Consider the following 22,390-nt stretch of genomic DNA (forward strand, 5'->3'; position numbering starts at 1 on the left):
GAACTCAACAGTTCACAAAACTTGCAGAAGTCTACAACACATTCACAATCCTTGATCATCATTGAACTCACACACTTCTCAGCTTCCCTCCTACAGATCGACCCTCATACCTCTTTGTGACCAAATTGACTCTGGAACGGCCATTGTCTTGGTTTAGGTGGGAGTCTTACAAATTGATCTCTCAAACTCAAAGCACTCCCGTGCAGTGCAACTTTTTGTAAAAGGTTTAGGCAATTTGCTCGTTCGAGGAATCGTTCATCTTTCGAATTTTCCACGAAAACCAGCGAATCGTTTTCATCCATCAATAGACACCAAGGAATTTATATAACCAAAAATATTCTCAAGACATCCAATAAGGCACATAAATTCAGTTTTTTTTATTCCAACCAATATCCAATTGTATAACCGAAATCCCTCTTGGACAACTTAATATTAGCTATCACTTAACTAATATATCTTTCCAAAGATATGTTTTGATTGCTGGTAAAAAAAAACGTTCAAAAATCTCAAAAAGATTCTCAAACATTTCGGTTTGGGATCTCACCTTGAGTATCAAAGAATATCTTTGAACAATAAAATTCAAGATTTGTACTCATGTTCAAATAACTCATTATGTCGACATCTTTAATTTTCCTATGTTGCCTAATTTTCAAAGTCACACAAACCATAAAGCGTACATGACTAAAGAAATCGGTTTTGCATATTGGGACCGGTTCTACCATGACTTCCAATGTAGGTAGGGATTGGTTATACCTTGACTCCTAATATAGGTAGGGTTGGTTCAACATTTATTCCCTATATAGGTTAGTATTGGTCCAACCTTTGATCTTCATTGAAAATCAGACCTTCAATCTTATTGATTTCTTTCAATTACGAAACAAGTTCGTAAGTCTTCTTCCTTAAACTTATGTAATTAAACACAGTTTTCTAGGCATGAAATCAACTATATGTTCACTACACAACTATCCATTTATTTTTACAAATAGAATCTCAAGCCTTTGGGTAATAGCCTGCAGGATTTTCATGGTCTTTTCCGTAGAATAAATCATGTTTACATTTTGTTGAGGTCCTAATAGGTTTTGAAAATGCGGGGGTCTAACAACCACACCCAACAATTCTTTTGGCAATCTGAGAGGACTTACTCCAATACACTTTCTAGAGAATCAACTAGACAGTCAGATTCGATCTAGAATAAAGTATATCAAAGAGTTTAATATCTCTAACTCTTAATTCAATCCGCAATCAGCAAATAGAAATCTGCGAGCCCGATTGAATATAAGAGGAAGTACTTGAGCGGTACCAAAGACTAATGTTCAAGTGTCAATCAATGTAAATCAACAACACAAGGTTGGATATTCTAATTGATTGATCTTGACGCACAAACTGTGATATTTCAATTATATAACAAAATATAATGCGGAAAAGAAATAACACAGACACCCGAATTTTGTTAACGAGGAAACCGCAAATGTAGAAAAACCCCGGGACCTAGTCCAGATTGAACACCACACTGTATTAAGCCGCTACAGACACTAGCCTACTACCAATTAACTTCGGACTGGACTGTAGTTGAACCCTAATCAATCTCACACTGACTCAAGGTACAGTTTCGCTCCTTACGTCTCTGATCCCAACAGGATACTACGCACTTGATTCCCTTAGTTGATCTCACCCACAACCAAGAGTTGCTACGACCCAAAGTCGAAGACTTGATAGACAAATTTGTCTCACGCAGAAAAGTCTATAAGATTGATTAAATCTGTATCCCACAGAAATACCCAAGAGTTTTTGTTCCATCTTTTGATAAATCAAGGTGAACAGGAACCAATTAATAAACCGGACTTGTATTCCAGAAGAACAGCCTAGTATTATCAATCACCTCACAATAAACTTAATCGACTAGCGAAACAAGTTATTGTGGAATCACAAAAGATGATACGAAGGTGTTTGTGATTACTTTTCTATCTTGCCTATCGGAGATATAAAATCTTGAGCCAATTATTTCAATTGTACTCAACACGATAGAAACAGCAAGATCAGATCAGGCAACTATAAAGATAATAGTTGGGTCTGGCTTCACAATCCCAATGAAGTTTCAAGTCGTTAACCTACAGGGCCTCGAGAAGAAACCTAAGGTTAAAGGAGAATCGACTCTAGTTATGCAACTAGTAACACACATGAGGTGTGGGGATTAGGCTTCCCAGTTGTTAGAGTTCTCCTTTATATAATTTTGAAATCAGGGTTTGCAATCCAAGTTACCTTGGTAACAAAGCATTAAATAATCACTGTTAGATGAAAAACCTGATTCAACCAAGCCAATATCTTTCAACCGTTAGATCGAACTTAGCTTGTTACACACAAATGAAATGTACCATCGTTTAGATTTATGTAACCGTACCTAAACGTGTACACCATGTTGGTTCACAAACAGTTAACCGAGGTTAGCCATATGATTACTCTAAAATCAACCTTATTCATCTCAACCATAACTAGTTCAAATGACTCAAATGAAACTAGTTAAAGAATTGTTCAATTGTTATAGAAAACACAATTGAAACCAAATCGGTTTAGTTCACTTGAATCAATAATGAACATTATAGCCACGGTTTGCAAAGATTGCATTCCTTCTGATTTAAATGTTTAAGTCCATGAACTGACCGATTTGACAAAGTAACCAGCTTAAGTATGTGTATGGGTATGCGTACTTAAGCAATTGGATTTGAGTTTGTTAAGTTTCCAAACTCAACAGAAATTTTCGGTTCGAAAACTTCCGCCAGTATGCGTACGGGTACGCATACTTATCTTGTATCCTTCACCAATTTGGTATATACACATATGCATACACTTGGTTCCCGGTTTGTGTATTTATACACTAATGTGCGAACACACTATATATGCTTATATCAAAACATGGTTACATTCTCAACTCTTTATTTCAATTATTGAAACATTCTTCTATAATGATAATAGCCGTTTTCACACACTATTAGCATCAAAGCAATTTTCAAGATATTGAAATAATCATTATCGAAACATTCCAAGCCTACATCAAATGATTGTATCACACAAACTGTTACTCGGAAATTTTAGCATGATATAAGATAAACTTGGTCGAAGCGAAAGCTTACCAACACATATTTCGAGAAATATGTAAGCGAGATATACTCAGCTAAAAATCTCAAATGTGTATGGAGAAAACTATATCTTAACACGACTTATGTCTCAATATAGGAGATAGTAGAAATAGACTTTCCAAGTGATAGATGAATTCAAGTCTCCACATACCTTTTGTCGAAGAAGTTCCGCAAGCTCCCCTTAGTAGTTCTTCGTCTTCAAATGATGAATTTTGTGAAATCTAAGCTCAACTACACTATCTATGTCCTAGTCTGAGATATCAATAGGCAAGAAATCAAGACTTATAGTTTTGATCACTAACATTGAAAAACATGCTTGAGATAGCAACGCATGCGAGTTCGACCGAGCAGTGCTCTAACAATCTCCCCCTTTGTCAATTTTACTGAAAAACTATCAATACATATGGATTACAAAATAGATAGAAATTGTAGCTTCTCATCCAAATGCTTGATCTCCTTGGCATCTTCAACGCGACTCGAAATCTTCGTCACTTCCAAGTACTCCATGATCCTAAAGGTTGTAAGTTCAGCATCACAGTTGTTGAAGATCCGTAGCAATAACAATGAGAAAACAAAATGCTCTCAATTATTGTTATACAGTGTCATAGTATTATTACACAGCATCAAAGTCCAATTGTATCACAACTTTGACAACAATACTATGGTGATATGTATCACTCCCCCTTAGTCAATACTTCATCTCAACATGAAAACCACTCCCCCTTACATAATGATCTGTAAATCATATGTATTTGTAGTATCACACTACACATTAATTCTCCCCCTTTTTGTCAATATAAATTGGCAAAGGTATGAAAACTAGTGGGATCCTCATGAAATTTTCACAGAGATAGTTCATGACCAAAAGAGAATACCATATCAAGTTATTTAGACGCCATCATAAAGACGAAGCTAAATGCATTCATCAAGGAGTTTATAAAGATTCAAGATAACCCCTAATATTTCACAGCCGCACTCCCCACAAATATTTGGCAATTAAGCACAAGTTCAAAATGAACTCTCCCCCATAAAATGTCATTCCCGAAAGAACAACAAAGGCGACCTTACTTTCACAAGAAAAGAAGGATTTTTAGACAAAATCAAATCACATGAAAACATGAATTTGAATCCAAAGTATTCAATTGAATTATCCATAAAAGAATTCATGATTAATCCAATCGAAATGCACAATTAAATTAATCACAAGAAAACTCATAATTAATTCAATCGAAATTACACAACTAAATTAACCACAACGTGATCAATTCAATTGGTCATGCTCGGCATAAGAGAACTTACGGAGCAACAACTAAAACTGACCACAATAGAATGATCAATTCAATTGGTCATGCTCAAACATAAGGAACCTTACGGAGCAACACAATATATGCACAAAGATGTGGATCGGAGATCGACCAATACTGCGGAATAGACAAGGATTCATTCTATTTTCCATCACTATTTGCACAATGACATATAATAGACTTAATCCTTGTAAACAAAAGTTTTATCCTTTCTTCCATCAAAACAATGACATAAAAGGCTTTAACTTTTGTAATGTCAAAAGTTCATTCTATCTTCTATCAATACATTCATACCGACATAATAGAGATAACTTTTGAAACAAGTATGGGACAGTCACAGGTTCACGGACGTAAACAACATATCCCATAACATTTTGCAATATATAAAATCATAAAGATTAAAATTGCAAATTCATCTTCCAAAAACTTAGAATTTAAATAAATAAATCTAAAAACATAGAAGATGAAAATCGTTGGAAATAGCTATGTGCAATCACAATAATTGCTATTCCAAACTCTATTAATCCTTCTCAAAAACAAGAATAAATTCTCATAAGAAGTTTCCTAGGCATCAAGACAAACTCGTAATGCACATATAAGATGATTTTTCCTTAGAGGGTAGAATCAATCTTTTTCACCCGGATTTATACCAAGAATAGCTACCAAAGGCGTATAAAAATATTTTCTTAACAAAGAAGAACATACAAAGTCATTAACGACCATGCATCATATTTCACATAAAATGATTATGAACATTTAAGATTCCCATAGTAATGCGTACTACTGCCCATTCTTGAACTTCCTTCTTTGTGATTCACCAACGACATTCTTGTAAAAGCTACAAATGAGCTTATAAGAGTAGTACTCCGCGAATCCAAGTGCCCAAGTCCAAGAGAAGTGGAACAAGTGCGACGAAACGGAGCAAAACACTCAAAAACAAGAGACAGGACAAATACCAATCTTAACTCATCCAAATTCATGAATTCTCATCTCCAATTTAAAGATTATTCAAATAGGAAGAGAATGCAAAAAGAATAAGGTCATTCCGAGTTCGGACGAAGAAGATATGGCTAAAACAGGTTTACCGAATATCGACGTCTACAGGAAAGTATGCATACGGGTATGCAAACGGATTTTCGGTATGCAAACTGGTATGCAAACGAATTTCCCTGGATTTTATTACAAAAACTCATTTGTAAACTCGTATGCAAACTGGTATGCATACCTAAAGTGTACCATGAAGGCCAAAACATCCCGAAAAACTATTTTCAAACCGGGACATTTAAGAAACTTAAACACAAATCAAGTTAGGTAGACATGAACGATACACAAGGTACATAGATCATCATAAAAATTGCTCAAGTTTAGAGACATACCTTTTTAGAAGAATCCGATCGAATTCTACAGCGTTACCAACATTCAAAATCATACCAAACTTAATATGTGTGCCCCAGTTCTTGTGCTTCCCTCACCGTATACATAACAAGGCATTTCTTGGTGAGGATGCACTTTCAACACAATCAAGTTGTGTTGAGGTGAACAATGTCTCGCTCACCATGGCACCAAGAGAGAGTTTCTTTCCAGCAACTCTTACATCTTGTAGTGTTGAGAAACACCCAAGGAACTGTTTTTATAAGTCTATCAAAGAACTTCAAGAGAACCCAAAAAGATTTGTGTTTCTGATTTATCGATTTCCAACTTATAAAAAACAGTTTTTGCATATAGTTTTTAGTACTGTGAAGGGAAACTCTTTTGATAAAAAGAGACATCCTAGCTTCTTCATAAGAGAATACAATACTATTATCTTGATAGGAAGCATCAGGAGTTGAGCAATGAATTGATTCATGCTTTGAGGTGATACACTTAGAAGACTGAGATTTAAACTCCTCTTGTAATTCGTTTAGTTTGTTACAACTAATTAGATTACGCGGAGGAGGAGCATTGCTCTCACTAATTAGTAAATCAATGTCAACCTCAATATAAATATTATTCATCATAACTTGATTTATCCTGTCAAGAGATTCTTATTCTTTCTAGAGATATAAATCAACATCAGAAGATAAGCTTTCAAGTTTCTTTTCAAGACCTGAATACACTTCAAGGGATTTTAAACCTGGTGGAGGTTTAGATAGAATTTCTTCTACAGATTTTATTAAATCGGTCATGGAAGAAGGTTCTGGAATCCCTGGATCTGGTGGTGCATTTATTGAGATAACATTTATGTCCATATCAGATCGCTAAAAACACATACTTATAAGGTCTTTAATGTGTTTTCCTGCTCTGATACCAATTGAAAATGCAGGGTATAACAACCACACCCAACAATTTGTTGGCAATCTGAGAGGACTTACTCCAATACACTTTCTAGAGAATCAACTAGACAGTCAGACTCAATCTAGAATAAAGTATATCAAAGAGTTTAATATCTCTAACTCTTAATTCAATCTGCAATCAGAAAATAGAAATCTGCGAGCCCGATTGAATATAAGAGGAAGTACTTGAATGGTACCAAAGACCGATGTTTAAGTGTCAATCAATGTAAATCAACAACACATGGTTGGATATTCTAATTGATTGATCTTAACGCACATCTTGTGATATTTCAATTATATAACAAAATATAGTGCGGAAAAGAAACAACACAGACACCAAAATTTTGTTAACGAGGAAACCGCAAATGCAGAAAAACCCCGGGACCTAGTCCAGATTGAACACCATACTGTATTAAGCCGCTACAGACACTAGCCTACTACCAATTAACTTCGGACTGGACTGTAGTTGAACCCTAACCAATCTCACACTGATTCAAGGTACAGTTGCGCTCCTTACGTTTCTGATCCCAGCAGGATACTACGCACTTGATTCCCTTAGTTGATCTCACCCACAACCAAGAGTTGCTACGACCCAAAGTCGAAGACTTGGTAGACAAATCTGTCACACACAGAAAAGTCTATAGATTGAATAAATCTGTCTCTCACAGAAATACCCAAGAGTTTTTGTTCCGTCTTTTGATAAATCAAGGTGAACAGGAACCAATTGATAAACCGGACTTATGTTCCCGAAGAACATCCTAGTATTATCAATCACCTCACAATAAACTTAATCGACTAGCGAAACAAGTTATTGTGGGATCACAAACGATGAGACGAAGGTGTTTGTGATTACTTTTCTATCTTGCTTATTGGAGATATAAAATCTCGAGCCAATTATTTCAAATGTACTCAACACGATAGAAATAGCAAGATCAGATTACGCAACTACAAAGATAATAGTTGGGTCTGGCTTTACAATCCCGATGAAGTCTTCAAGTCGTTAAACTACAAGGTTTCGAGAAGAAACCTAAGGTTAAAGGAGAATCGACTCTAGTTATGCAACTAGTAACACACAGGAGGTGTGGGGATTAAGTTTCCTAGTTTCTAGATTTCTCCTTTATATAGTTTTCAAATCAGGGTTTGCAATCCAAGTTACCTGTCATGAACCTGCCATGACCTATCGAGCCACAATGAGTCAGGATACTACTTACCCATCTGTTGGTCCTATCTGAAATTGTAAAGGGTAAAATCGGTTATTGTAACCCTTATACCCTAGTGTTTTCTTTTTCAAGTGTTAGGCTAGATCAGTTCTTATCCGTTGATTGTTTTAGAGTTGTAAAACTATTTTAGTCTTCCTTCTTGTTTTGGATAGACAGAGAACTAATTTGTTATTGAATGAAAGTTCAAAGGCTCTTCTTCTTGTAAGAGAGTAGGTTACTGAAATCTGTTTATCAATTTCTCCTTATCTTTGATCTTAGATCAGGACATTTGGTATCAGTTTCCATTTCATGGGTACCTGAGCAATGCCAGGAGGAGGTGATAACCCTATTACAGTAAAACAGGTTGCTACTTTGCAGCAAACTCACTTCGAAAAATTTTCTTCTGAGTTAGATACTCTTCGCACTCAGATAGCTGATGCAGCCGCTTCAAAAATTGCTTCTGATTTATTTATCGCTAACCAATTTGCATCAGTTGCAGAGACATTAACTGGTATGCGTAAGTTCATGGGTATGGATTCAGGTGTTGAATCAGCTCCTCCTTTCACTACACCACCGCCTGATCCTAATGGTTCACACTCAAATCAATTTGGCGCTCTTCTTAATAACTTTTCTGGTCGACATTCAAGTGATTCTTTTCATTCGCCCAAAATTGAATTTCCTAGGTTTGATGGTACTAATCCTCGTGCTTGGGTTTGCAAGTGTGAGCGTTATTTTCAATTGAAAAATATAGATGATGTTAAGCGTGTAGATATTGCTTCAATTCACTTTGATGGTAAGGATGATGATTGGTTTCTTGACTATCGAGAGGGTAAAAATTTCATTGAATGGGATATATTTGTTACTGATGTATGTTATCGTTTTGAGGATATATCCCTTGATAACTATGTTGGTAGCTTCAATAAATTGGCACAAACTAATCCAGTAGAAGAGTACTATGAACAGTATGAACACTTGAAGGCATTTATGAGGCTAGGAACAAAACTCTTACAGAAGAGTACTTTACTTTGAGCTTTATCAGTGGCCTGAAGGATGAAATTAGAACCTCTGTGCAGATGTTTAAACCAACTTCAGATACTAAAGCTTTCTTCCTTGCAAGGATGCAACATGCCACATTTAATGTTCATACTAAACACCCTAAACCATATACAAGGTCTTTTATCCCTACTACATCTCAGTTTTCACCTTTTACTTCTAGTTTGAAACCACCCATTCCTGCTCTCACCTCTATTCCCAATCCATCTTTTTCTAACACTAAACCATATGTTACCCATCCTCCCACCCCCACTAAAACATCACCTCCAATCCCTCCTATCCGGAAACTTACCCCCGTCCAAATGAAAGATAGAAGAGATAAAGGACTGTGTTACAATTGTGACGCCTACTACAAGCCAGGCCACATTTGTCAGACAGAAACACTATTTATGTTAGTCGTTGCAGAGGAGGATGGGATTACCATCCATGTGGAGGAGAATGAACCATAGGAGGTATCGGTTTCTACACCCAATATTGAAATATCTCTCCATGCCTTGACATGCTATGTTGTGCAGGATACTATACGTGTTCCAGGTTCCATCAACAACCACAACATCTTGGTATTAGTGGACACAGGGAGTACACACAGTTTCGTAGATGCAAGGGTCGCCGAGCAATTGAATCTACATATTGAACCTACTGGAAAAAGGCTCGTCATTGTCGCCAATAGAGACACAATAATCAGCAAGGGTTTGTTCTCTCAACTTCAGTGGTCTATGCAGGGTCACCAGTTTTTTGGGGACTTACGAGTTTTACCTCTTGGTGGATGCGACATGGTCTTGGGGGTAGACTGGCTGAAACAACTGGGAGATGTAATGTTTAACCTAGCTCAACGAAAATTATCTTTCATGCATCATGGCACTCAGATTACCCTCCAAGGTAATTCCTCTTCTAATTCCTCCATTAGTATGATTAGTGGTAACAGTTTCAGAAACTTCATTAAACAGCACACTCCATCCCTCATTGGCCAATTTTTTTCCATATCTGCTACACCCACCACTCCCATCCCCTCTTGTGTGACTACTCTATTGGATGACTATGTTGATGTTTCCGTTGAGCCCACATAATTACCCCCACCCAGAGCCTTTGACCATAAAATACCCTTGAAACCACATTCTGATCCAAATTTTCAAAGACCTTACCATTGTCCATACGTACAAAAAGTTGTTGTCGAAAACCTTGTACAGGAAATGTTTTCTGCTGGCTTGATCCAAGACAGCCACAGCCCGTTTGCAGCTCCGATATTACTGGTAAAGAAGAAAGATGGCTCATGGCGTTTCTATGTTGACTATCGCAAGCTCAATGATATTACAATCAAAGATAAGTCTCCCATCCCTGTAATTGACGAGTTACTTGACGAGTTGCATGGTTCTATATTTTTTTCTAAGATTGACTTACGCTCGGGCTATTTTCAGATCAGGGTATTTGGCCCTGACATACCTAAGACTGCCTTTAGGACACATCAGGGGCATTACGAATTTCGGGTTATGCCTTTTGGGATTACTAATGCCCCGGCTACGTTCCAGACCCTCATGAACGATATTTTTCGGCCTTACTTACGCAAATTCATCTTAGTTTTTTTTGATGACATACTCATATATAGTAAGACACTTGAAGAGCACCTCTTACACTTATCTGTGACACTGTCTCTACTTCGACAACATTCTCTCTATGCCAAGATGTCGAAGTGTTGTTTTTCTCAAACTCAGCTTGATTACTTTGGCCATCTGATCACTCCGGAAGGTATTGCTGCTGACCCTGAAAAAATTGCAGCCATGAAAAGTTGGCCACATCCCACCAATTTACGGCAGTTACGAGGTTTTCTTGGCCTCACCGGCTACTACAGACGATTTGTCAAGGGGTATGGCACAATTAGTAAGCCCCTTACTGACATGTTGCGCAAAGATTCATTTGTATGGTCTATAGATGTTATTCAAGCTTTTTCTCAGCTCAAAAATGCGATGATTACAGCACCAGTTTTGGCCCTGCCTGACTTTACGAAGCCTTTTATCTTAGAAACTGATGCATGTTCTAGTGGCGTAGGTGTTATGCTTATGCAGGATGGCAAGCCAACCACATTCTATAGCAAGTCCTTGGGCCCAAAAGCTTTGGATTTGTCTACATATGAAAAGGAGCTTTTAGCTATCGTAATGGTTGTTCAGAAATGGAAACAATATCTCACCAGCCACTCCTTCATTATCAACACCGACCACCAAAGCCTAAAATATTTCATGGAGCAACGTATCACCACAGTTATGCAGCAAAAGTGGTCAATGAAGCTATTGGGCATGGACTATGTCATTCGGTACAAGAAAGGATTAGATAACAAGGCCGCGGATGCCCTGTCAAGGATACCACATACTACTTCAGAGTTGCAAGCCATGTCCCTAACACAACCTCAGTGGGATCAGGACATTTTAGACAGTTACAAGGACGATATGGTGGTGCAACAACTTATCTCCGAACTGCTCATTCACCCGGACCACCCACATTACTCCTTGTTGCATGGAATTCTCAGGTTTAAGTCTAGACTCTATATTAGTTCAAGCAACGGCGTACGAGGCTCTATTATGCGTTCTGTTCACTCCTCATCTGTAGGAGGACATTCAGGTATCTCTGTTACCTACAACAGGGCTAAACCCACTTTTTTTGGCCAAAAATGAAGAGTACTTAATTCAGTTTGTCGCCTCATGCGATACATGTCAGCGCAATAATGGAGAACATGTACATCCAGCAGGCTTACTCCAACCTCTCCCAATTCCCGAAGCTGCTTGGCAACATGTTTGTATGGATTTCATCGAAGGCCTTCCTCTCTCCAACAGGAAAAATGATATCATGGTGGTAGTTGATCGCCTAACGAAGTACAGCCATTTTATTCCATTAGGACATCCCTTTACGGCGCTAACTGTTTCCAAGGAATTTCTGCATCACGTCTTCAAGCTACACGGTCTACCCACCTCTATCGTATCTAACAGGGATAAAAAAAATTGTGAGTCTATTTTGGCAGGAATTATTCAAGGCGTTAGGTACTCAGCTACATCTCAGTACCTCTTACCACCCACAAACGGACGGTCAGACCGAACCAATGCCTGCTTGGAACAATATTTGCGTTGCATGACAAGCAACCATCCTACGCAATGGACTAACTGGATACCACTCGTCGAATGGCCGTTTAATTATAATTATCACTCAAGCATGAAGATCTCACCTTTTCAAGCACTGTACGGCTACCCACCACCCCACCTGGCCTTCCCATTGCAGGTAACTACTTCTGTTAAGTCGGTAGAAGATTATTTAAAAGACTGAGACCATATGCTACAGCTACTTAAAGAGGACCTATCTAAAGCTCAATACAGAATGAAGTTGTTCGTTGATCAAAAAAGAACTGACGGAACCTTCCAAGTGGGTGATTTGGTATTTTTGAAGCTGCAACCCTATCGCCAGTCCTCACTTGCATTGCGTAAAAACCTCAAGCTCTAATCCAGGTACTTCGGCCCTTTCGAAATCTTGCAGAGAGTTGGAGTTGTAGCTTACAGGTTGAAATTACCTATTGGTTCTCGTATACACCATGTCTTCCATGTATCGCAACTTAAGCAGAAGATTGGTTCCAACACATTGACACATGATTCCCTCCCACTAGTCGATACAACTGCTTATTTATTGTTGCACCTATCACTGTGTTGGGCACTAGAGTCACCTTGCGCAATGATCAACCCGTTTCCCAGGTCCTCATTCAATGGTCTGGATTGCCACCGGAAGATACTACTTGGGAAGACTGCAATCGCATACGCTCTCAGTTTCCGAATTTTATCCTTGAGGACAAGGATCCTTCAAAGGGAGGAGTATTGTCATGAACCTGCCATGACCTATCGAGCCACAATGAGTCAGGATACTACTTACCCATCTGTTGGTCCTATCTGAAATTGTAAAGGGTAAAATCGGTTATTGTAACCCTTATACCCTAGTGTTTTCTTTTTCAAGTGTCGGGCTAGATCAGTTCTTAGCCGTTGATTGTTTTAGAGTTGTAAAACTATTTTAGTCTTCCTTCTTGTTTTGGATAGACAGAGAACTAATTTGTTATTGAATGAAAGTTCAAAGGCTCTTCTTCTTGTAAGAGAGTAGGTTACTGAAATCTGTTTATCAATTTCTCCTTGTCTTTGATCTTAGATCAGGACATTACCTTGGTAACAAAGCATTCAATAATCATCGTTAGATGAAAAACCTGATTCAACCAAGCTAATATCTTTCAACCGTTAGATCGAACTTAGCTTGTTACACACAAATGAAATGTACTCTCATTTAGGTTTATGTAACCGTACCAAAACGTGTACACCATGTTGGTTCACAAACAGTTAACTGAGATTAGCCATATGATTACTCTCATATCAACCTTATTCATCTCAACCATAACTAGTTCAAATGACTCAACTGAAACTAGTTAAAGAGTTGTTCAATTTTTATATAAAACACAATTGAAACCAAATCGGTTTGATTCACTTGAATCAATCATGAACATTATAGCCACGGTTTGCAAAGATTGCATTCCATATGATTTAAATGTTTAAGTCCATGAACTGGCCGATTTGACAAAGTAACCAGCTTAAGTATGCGTACGGGTATGCGTACTTAAGCAACCGGATTTGAGTTTGTTAAGTTTCCAAACTCAGCAGAAATATTCGGTTCGAAAACTTCCGCCAGTATGCGTACGAACTTAAGGTGACTAGTTTAGGAGTTTGTAATTCCCAAACTCAACAGATATTTTCGGTTCGAAAAACTTCCGCCAGTATGCGTACAGGTACGCATACTTATCTTGTCTCCTTCACCAATTTGTTATACACACATATGCATACACTTGTTTTCCGGTTTTTGGATTTATACACTAATGTGCGAACACGCTATATATGCTTATATCCAAACATGGTTACATTCTCAACTCTTTATTTCAATCATTGAAACATTCTTCTATAATGACAATAGTCGTTTTCACACAATATTAGCATCAAAGCAATTTTCAAGATATTGAAATAATCATTATCGAAACATTCCAAGCCTATATCAAATGATTGTATCACACTAACCATGTAAGATGTTACTCGGAAATTTTCTCATGATATAAGATGAACTTGGTCGAAGCGAAAGCTTACCAACACATATTTCGAGAAATATGTAAGCGAGATATACTCGAAATCTCAAATGTGTATAGAGAAAACTATATCTTAACACGACTTATGTCTCAATATAGGATATAGTAGAAATAGACTTTCCAAGTGATAGATGAGTTCAAGTCTCCACATACCTTTTGTCGAAAAAGTTCCACAAGCTCCCCTTAGTAGTTCTTCGTCTTCAAATGATGAACTCTGTGAAATCTAAGCTCAACTACACCATCTATGTCCTAGTCCGAGACATCTATAAATAGGCTAGAAATCAAGACTTATAGTTTTGATCACTAATATTGACAAACATGCCTGAGATAGCAGCGCATGCGAGTTCGATCGAGCAGTGCTCTAACAGGTTTGTTTTGGGATTTTGAAGCAATTTATTTAGTAGATGCTTGAGGTAAAGGTAACAGTAGCAATCAGATCCACTCTTCCAGCTGGAGTGAGGTTTTATTTTTCCATTTAAAGTTTTGCCTTGGCCTTCCCACACAAGGTTCGAAAGATTCAATCTTGCTTCTGTTAGTGAAGAGAGGGGATTCCGGGTATTTAATTTTTATATATATATGGAACTCTCGTATGATTGTTGATGTTAATTCCAATATCTCCATAAGTATTTTTGTTGAAGAAAATTCCAAACTCATTGAGGTTAATTAGTTGGCCCGGGGTGATTTCATGCCTCCAGGTTGTTCATGTTAATTTATGCAAAAAAAAAACAAAAAAAAATGGTCATCGGCAAACAAGAGACGGCTTATGCGGGGAGCTTCCTTGCAAATTTTTGTCCCTAACAAGATGTTTCTAGTTTCAACATGTAACAGAGATCTAGATAGATCTTTCATGCATAATAGGAAAAATATAAAGGGATATGGGGTCCCCTTGTCATAACCCTCTGGAGGGTTTGAAGAAGTTTCCTCGGACACGCCATTTTACCAAGACAGTTGAATTCGTTGTAAAGATTTATTTATTTATTTAGTTATTTTATTTTTGCATTAGCATCAAAACCTATTTTCTTCGTAATAAATTGCAAAACATTCCAGTCAACTTTGTCAAAGGTCTTTGCCATATCCAAATTTGAAAGGAATTTTTCCATATATACATGTTATTGATTGGGTAAATCGAGTGGCACGAAGAAGTGTGAACTTATAGCATAACTCTGTTGAAGTGATACATTACAACAACAAAATGATAAGGAACTCCATCTCTCAATGATTTTTTCTTGAAGCATGAAATTGCAATAAAACTTATAGACTGCGGAATTGCATGTTACAATGTTATGGTTGTGAGCCTCCCTATGGAGAAGTCATCCGCTGCTCGATTTGCTAAATCGTCTGCTGCTTGATTTCCTTCTCTGCAGACGTGTCTAACGGTGTATTGCTGGATTTGGGTGAGCCTTTGTTTGATCTCTACAACCACAACCAGATTAGATATATACCATGGGGCGTCGGTGTCCGTGGTTAGAAATGTCATTAAACTTTCCGAATCCGTTTCAAATTGAACCTTTGGACATCCACGTTCCGTCGTTATTTTAGAAGCGATGTGCATGGCCCAAGTTTCCGCTGCAAATGTTGTGATGATGCCTAGCGGTTGTGTTATTGCTAGGAACATGCTGGTTTCCTCGTTTCGACATATAATACCTGCTCCTGTGATTCCTGGAGTAACCCCTTATCCCCCGTTCGTGTTGATTTTGATCCAATCTGAGTGGGGCTTGAGCCATCAGCCATCCCACAAAAATGGTTGAAGTTGTGATTATTCTTTGTGCAGTGTTTGCATATCGTTGCATCTCAGAGAGCATCGGTTGGAGGTGGCTCTGGGCCCATGAATATTCCTGGTGGAGTTTGATGGCCATTTGGATTATACTTGTCGGATTTGGTTGTTGTTGACGATACAACACGTCGTTTCGGTTATCTATATAGACCAAAATAGGAAGCAGAAGGTTGTGATGATATAGTCGTTTGATGGGCCCAGAGCTTAAGAGCCACCTCCCAAAAGTGTTTTGACATCGCATCTTTCACTACAAGACACAATATAAGGAAATTATAGCTTTTCCAATGGTGGTTGTGTGTTTTTTAGTTGGCAACACAAACAAGATATCTTTATTCTAATTTTTTCTTAAATTTAGGGAGAATAGTTCATATCCAATGGAGTTGTTTGTGATTTATTATAAATTAAATATAATTTTTATTTTTAGCAACTCTTAGATTTGTCAGAGTCAAAAATGGTGATTTAATGTATTGGAATTAATTGTAGTTAAGCAGAAACTTACTAGGATAGCTTGACATTTTCAAGGTGAGTGTGTAAAACACACTCACCTTGTCTAACAAAAATTAAATTAAGCATTTAAGAAGTTACATTATAGAAAAATTTTATGGTTTCCATTGGAGAACCTATAGCATAACTATGCCACCGGAGAAGCTCTTATAGGTGATACATTACAACAAAAAACTATTAAGGAACGCCGTCTCAGTGATTTGTCATCGCATCTTTCACCAAAAGGCAGACTCAAAATAAGGAACACCGTCTCTTGATGAACTAAGAGCAATTAATGCAGTTGAACTGCCAAGGAGTTAAATAAGGCTGTACCGGTTTGTGGAGATAAACGAGAAGTGCATCGTCAAATTTGTAAATAATGGATAATACCAGTGCCGCTGCTAAAAAGATTTAACAGGGTCAACAGAAAGACTGCAAAGGAATTTTGCCACTCCCACTGCCACTTCTCAGCTAATTCCAAAATCACTTGAAAGGAGAAAATTAACTATCCAAATTTCCGACACTTCCCCACCCCCAAATCTGATAAAATCTATCCATCAGTCCAGCCCTTTCACCTCTACTATTGGACATAGAAACACAATATTGAAGTAGATTTACATCAAGATGGAGATTGATAACAAAAGTAAAAATTAAAACAAGAAAGCCACAAAGCTGAAGAAAAGAAAATAAGGGGAACAAAAACTGATAAAGGAGATCTCATAAGTAAACCCAAACCCCCCACCCAAAAGAAAACTAAAACCTGTCAGGAGCTGTCTCTCCTGTCTCTCCAGTCATTACCTATAAAAAAACAAGGAATAGCAAAGAAAAAAAGAACCACCACCACAAAAATCTAATCCTAATATGCCAAGGGACAAGTTAGCCAAAGAAAGAGACTTGAATACTCCCATATATCTTAAGAAAGAAGAAATGATGAAGAGCTTGAACCTGCCATTAATAACATTTTCTCAGAAAATCTGAGGGCAATCTTAAACCCTCCTGCACATTTTATTGCCTCTTTGATGTTGTAGTAGTGCACAGATGCAAAAACTCCACATGTATCCTGGACAAGCCGGACAGCGTTTACCACTGTTGTATACTAAAAATAGACTATTAACTGGCGATCATCCACAGAGAGCATTCCCTCCTCTTCCTCAAAAGAGACTATTAACTGGCGTTAAGGAAGAAAAGGGATCAAGAGCTGAATTATCTAGCATCCATTTGCTACAACCCAATTCCCATTCGAAAGTACCCTTTTCTCTGTTGTTGCCACAACTGGTTTGGCACCCTTGGGGGCATCTGCAGACACTTTTACTGACCCATTCTCTTCCGGTTGCTTTGTCGCCTCTCCATCAATTACAGATGATTCATTAACCAACACTGACGAAGCTTCGAATGGTGTTGGCGAACTCACTTTCCCATTCGCACCTGCACCTTCTTTGTCCTTTTCATTGGTGTCTACAACAGCAGATTCAGTGGTGGGTTTTGAATCCCAAACCTGCAAACATACGACCCCAATAAGACTTCTCCATAATCAAAAGCAAGTCGACTCTTATCACACAAATGTGATGTAACACCACCACTCATTTGGTGCCTAGTTTCAAGCACATTTAACAAATGAAACAGGAAAACAATTACCCTCTAAAGTGTTACCCATATCTGCCTTGGTTATTGTTAGACTTCTGAAAGAAATTAATAGCAAGGTGTATTACCTGCTTGTGGATCTGTTGTTTGGCACGCTTCTCTTGAATTGTTTTTTGGCGGCCTTCATAAAATCCAAAATCATCAAGGATGCATGTCTTGCTCGTATGATCTTTGAAAATCTTGATCAATTGAAGTCCCTGTTCGAATTTGACCTGCAAAAGAAAAGCCCGACTAAGGTACCATTAAGATTAATAGAGCTATCTACATAACTACGAGTTGGAAAAGATTCCCACCTCTTGAGTGTCCCTGCTGTTTGTCACAGGTTTGTTGTCATTGTTCTCAAGCGTGATGTGTTTCAACAAACTGTTGGGTACATCTTTGATTATGTGCCACTTCACAGGGAAACAACCATTCCACTTGTCTTGCTGCCAGTACTCGACACTCTTATTGAAATCAACAGGACCAGTCATCTCAGCAAGCCCAACAAACTGTCCACTTGTGTTGACCTAAATATCAACGAAGGAACCCTTGGTTAAGTCATGGCAAAAACAATCATACAAAACAAACAGCCAAAAAAGAAAGAATATACTCACAGAGAAGAGCAAGAATACAGGGCAACCACCAGGCTTCTCGTGGGCCTCCTTGTATCCAGAATCCAACTTTTTGTTTCCGTTTGGAGTGCTAGCCCAAACGCTGTATTTAATGCTCTTGTGCACATCATCTTCACTGTATGATTTAATAATGAAGAATTTTGCGTCAGTATACTTCTCTGGGAAGTCTTCCTGGTTGTACTCTTCTTTGTTTGGAGCCACAGTTGAAGCATCTTTTTCTTCGTTCACAACACTGGCTGGGAGAACCTGACCTTTAACTGCTAAGGTGACTGGTGTGAATCCCTTCTGGTTCTTAAATCCTCTGGCCCTTGGACCTCTGTTAAGCTCGTTCAGTCCATCCATGTTTTCATTACCGTAACTATAATACCCGTTGCCCCGACCCCTTGGCTTGAACTTGTTATCAACTGGATAATAGACTCGTCCATTTGTCCTTGAATCATAACCATCTGATCCAAAACCAGTTCTAACACCGTTCCCACATTGGCCGTACAATCTGTTGCTAGGATAGAATTTATTCATATAACCAGAGGTTGTCATGCCAGTTGCTGGCCTTTGGGAATGCAAACCCTGTCAATCAGATGAAAGAAACTATTAGATTACCAGCCAGATATTTTGTATAATAATTAAATGTTAAGAAAAAAATCACACTTGAGAAGCTGAGACAACCCTGACATACCATGAGATTGGGAGGAAGAGATCGGAGATTCGGAGTTCTTCCTGATTGAAGGCCATTGATATGTGAAACAGTTGAAGAGAGAGAGCTACTTGTGGCAGGCCTGGCCTGGCCATCTGGAAAAACTGAGCCATCTATCCAAGGTCTCATCCCATCATAACTAAATCTTGGGTCAGGGTAAGTAGGAACGCTTCCTCTTCCATAAGAGCCGTTCGAATTCAGAGTAGAATTGGAATTGGCAGATTTTACTGATGCAGCCCCATTATTATTGTTTCCACCAACACTTCCTTTCGAGACACCATTAGCATTTCCATTGACGGCTTCTACTGATACTGGGGCCTGGTCTGCAGCAACTGAAGTGGGAACATCTGTTGGCGCAGCAGAATTTTGGTTAGATGAATACGGTCCACTGGGAGGCGGTGTTGGTGATTGATAGTAAGGAGTAGGATACTGGTAGTGCTGAGGCCCGTACAGTCCATCATGTCCCATGGTAGGAACAGGAGAACCTGCTGGACTATAAGCGCCATAGGGAGCATATCCATATCCATGGTGGTAAAGCAATGACCCATTATCCCCATAAACTCCCTGTATAAAAATCACAGTAATAGCACATAATAAACCAGTTAAAAACAATTTAAACTAAAATAAACCGCTAAGAAAAGGAAGAAAGAATACACATCAGGTGAAATCAAATCGAGACAGAAAAACTAATCCTTAATAAATACTAAGGAGCAAAAACATCAACCATACATGTGTCATCTCCACTCCATCTTGAGACATATATCTAGAGTAATCCTCTGCCCAATCTCCAGTCATACCATTCTCATAACCACCTGGAAAAACATATAAGAAAAGAGTAAGACCCCAAACAATAAACTATCTGCAAGTGCTATACAAGCAGAGAAGACATAATCCTTCAAAAAGTGGAAATCATTTCACACACAGAGAGGTGAAGGGGGGTGATCAAAGCTGTCATTAACTAGCTCTGAAGTAAAAACTCCATGGAACACTGCTGGAGAGAGGTTTACTTTGCCAGCTCAGCTCAACGAGTTTCCCTCCTTAACAAAGGTATCAATATTCACTGATACAACTGATGTCATTTTATTTTCTTATCCTTACAAATAGGGATAGAAGAAACAAAGTTTACCTGAATAATAATAAGCTGTGGATGGATATGCACCAGGAACATAGCACATAGAAGTATCCATGAAGTCCTGAATAATAGGAGGTGTGGCCCTTTCCTGTGACTGAATCTGACCATTTGCATCCCCAGCATCTACAGAGCCATGCTGAAAAATAACACAAGTGAAAACAAATATTAACAGCAAATTCCTTCACAGAAAGAATAGCAACTCCAAATACCCACTGATTTAACAGACAATAGGAATTCATTAAAATTGCAAATTACCTTCTTAGTAGCCTCTGGAGCAGCTTCTACACTCTTGGTCTGAGAATCTAGCGTCAAATTCTTTAGTATTTCTGTAGCTTCTGTAGTGACTGGAGTTAAGAAATAACATAATTCCAAGATTCACCCATTAACTCATCTGAACATGTAAAATCACTATGAACGAATATAACCTAACACCAAAATTCGTATAAAACTCCTGAATCAGATCCATCCACAATTATCAACAAATCAGACCTTCAAAAACACATATCCTTCATAGATCCAAACATACTATAATTGTAACACGAATCAATCATTCATAATCTAACAAACCATCAAACAAACTGTTATGATGCATCACAGAGAAAAACGAATCGCCGACATGAACAAACAAACACATAATTATCATACAAAACTCTATCAATCAAGAACCACCCCACGTTTGTTTACCCGATCTAGACATAAACCCTACCAAAACCCACAGAAGGTCAATTCAATAATCAACAACAAAAACAGATGAAGATTCATCAAAATCAAAAACAAAACCCTAACAGTGAAAGGATACGATCTGCAGGTGAAGCAACAGTCGCCATGGATCACAGATCTCTTAGAATAAGAGAAAGATATTGAACAACAACAGCAGCAGCAGAAGTACAGGTAGATGAGTGATGGTATGAATATGAGTAAACCCTAAAAGAATACTGATAGTAAGGGTTTTGGAGGAGAGAGAAGGAAACCCTAGAAGAAGGAGCGTATTTCAGCCGCCAAGAGGAGAGAAAAAAAAATTATGGGTTTAGGGGGAGAAAAAAAGGGTTTCTTCTTTGGAGAAGCGGTGATTCAAATAGCACCACGGCTTTCTCTTTCTCTCTCTTCCAATCTAAGATATTTTTTTTTATTTATTATTTCTTTTATTTCGTTGCCTACTTAACTTTTTTGCTGTTTCGGTCTATTTATGAAACCCTAATCCTATTTTAGTCTTGTTAGAGCAACCACAGTCACGACCAAATTTGGATACTAAACCCAAATGTGGTCCTAGAGAGTGCCGCAGTGGTGAAGAGTAAACCCAAATTTGGTCGCCAAATTTAGGGTTTGAGACCAAATGTGATCGTCTGTCCAGACTAAAGAAGATATAGTGGGACGGAAGTATTAGGAGCGTATGAAACCAGGCGTAAGTTTAATCACCGTATGCAATCAGGCGAGCATATAAACACCGTATAAGTCAGGCGCATGTATAAACTCCGCCCCTTCAAACGCATCTAATACATCCCCCCAATATCAGGCGTAGTTTTATTGTGCGTCTGGATGAAACGTAACTTTAAGTTACGTATGAGATGGGCGTTGATTATACGTGCGTCTGGATGAAACGCAACTTTAAGTTACGTATGAGATGGGCAGAAGAATAGTGTGCGCCTGATACCAGTTTTAATTTTCGTTGATTATATGCACCCAGTTAACTTCCTCTTTCACCATGGTTGTGGTTGCTCTAAGCAGTTACGCCCCCCATCCATATCAACATCATAAACTACCCGCTTTGAGGAGGAAGCAAGAAACGAATGTGCAGTGCTCAAATCATTTACTTTTCACGGACATTTTTGGCTACCCAGACGCACCTTCTATGTCCGCCCGAGTCATACGCACTTTCTATCTCCGTATGTATCAGACGCACATAACATCTC

General features: G+C 38.2%; 1 protein-coding gene across 1 annotated transcript; it reads right to left on the reverse strand.

Annotated features, from left to right (window-relative positions):
• Nucleotides 1–16,896: 16,896 nt before the first annotated feature.
• On the reverse strand, nt 16,897–21,539 carry LOC113312078 (YTH domain-containing family protein 2-like). The gene is made up of 9 exons (XM_026560845.1): nt 21,280–21,539; nt 20,736–20,815; nt 20,475–20,616; nt 20,078–20,160; nt 19,331–19,912; nt 18,637–19,221; nt 18,337–18,549; nt 18,112–18,255; nt 16,897–17,897 (listed from the first exon to the last, which is right to left on the reverse strand). The coding sequence occupies exons 1-9, from the start codon at nt 21,305–21,307 to the stop codon at nt 17,610–17,612; spliced, it is 2,145 nt and encodes a 714-aa protein (XP_026416630.1). The 5' UTR covers nt 21,308–21,539; the 3' UTR covers nt 16,897–17,609.
• Nucleotides 21,540–22,390: the final 851 nt, after the last annotated feature.

This window comes from Papaver somniferum, chromosome 9 (assembly GCF_003573695.1).
Source record: "Papaver somniferum cultivar HN1 chromosome 9, ASM357369v1, whole genome shotgun sequence".
In the NCBI taxonomy this organism is placed as follows: Eukaryota; Viridiplantae; Streptophyta; class Magnoliopsida; order Ranunculales; family Papaveraceae; genus Papaver; species Papaver somniferum.

Bases quoted from the DNA above. Each gene is read 5' to 3' on its own strand.
- LOC113312078 (XM_026560845.1), bottom strand. From the start codon at position 21,307: ATGGCGACTGTTGCTTCACCTGCAGATC. The intron at 18,550-18,636 runs GTGAGTATATTC...GTTGATATTTAG, and splicing joins CTGTATTCTTGCTCTTCTCT to GTCAACACAAGTGGACAGTT. The intron at 18,256-18,336 runs GTGGGAATCTTT...TTTCTTTTGCAG, and splicing joins ACAGCAGGGACACTCAAGAG to GTCAAATTCGAACAGGGACT.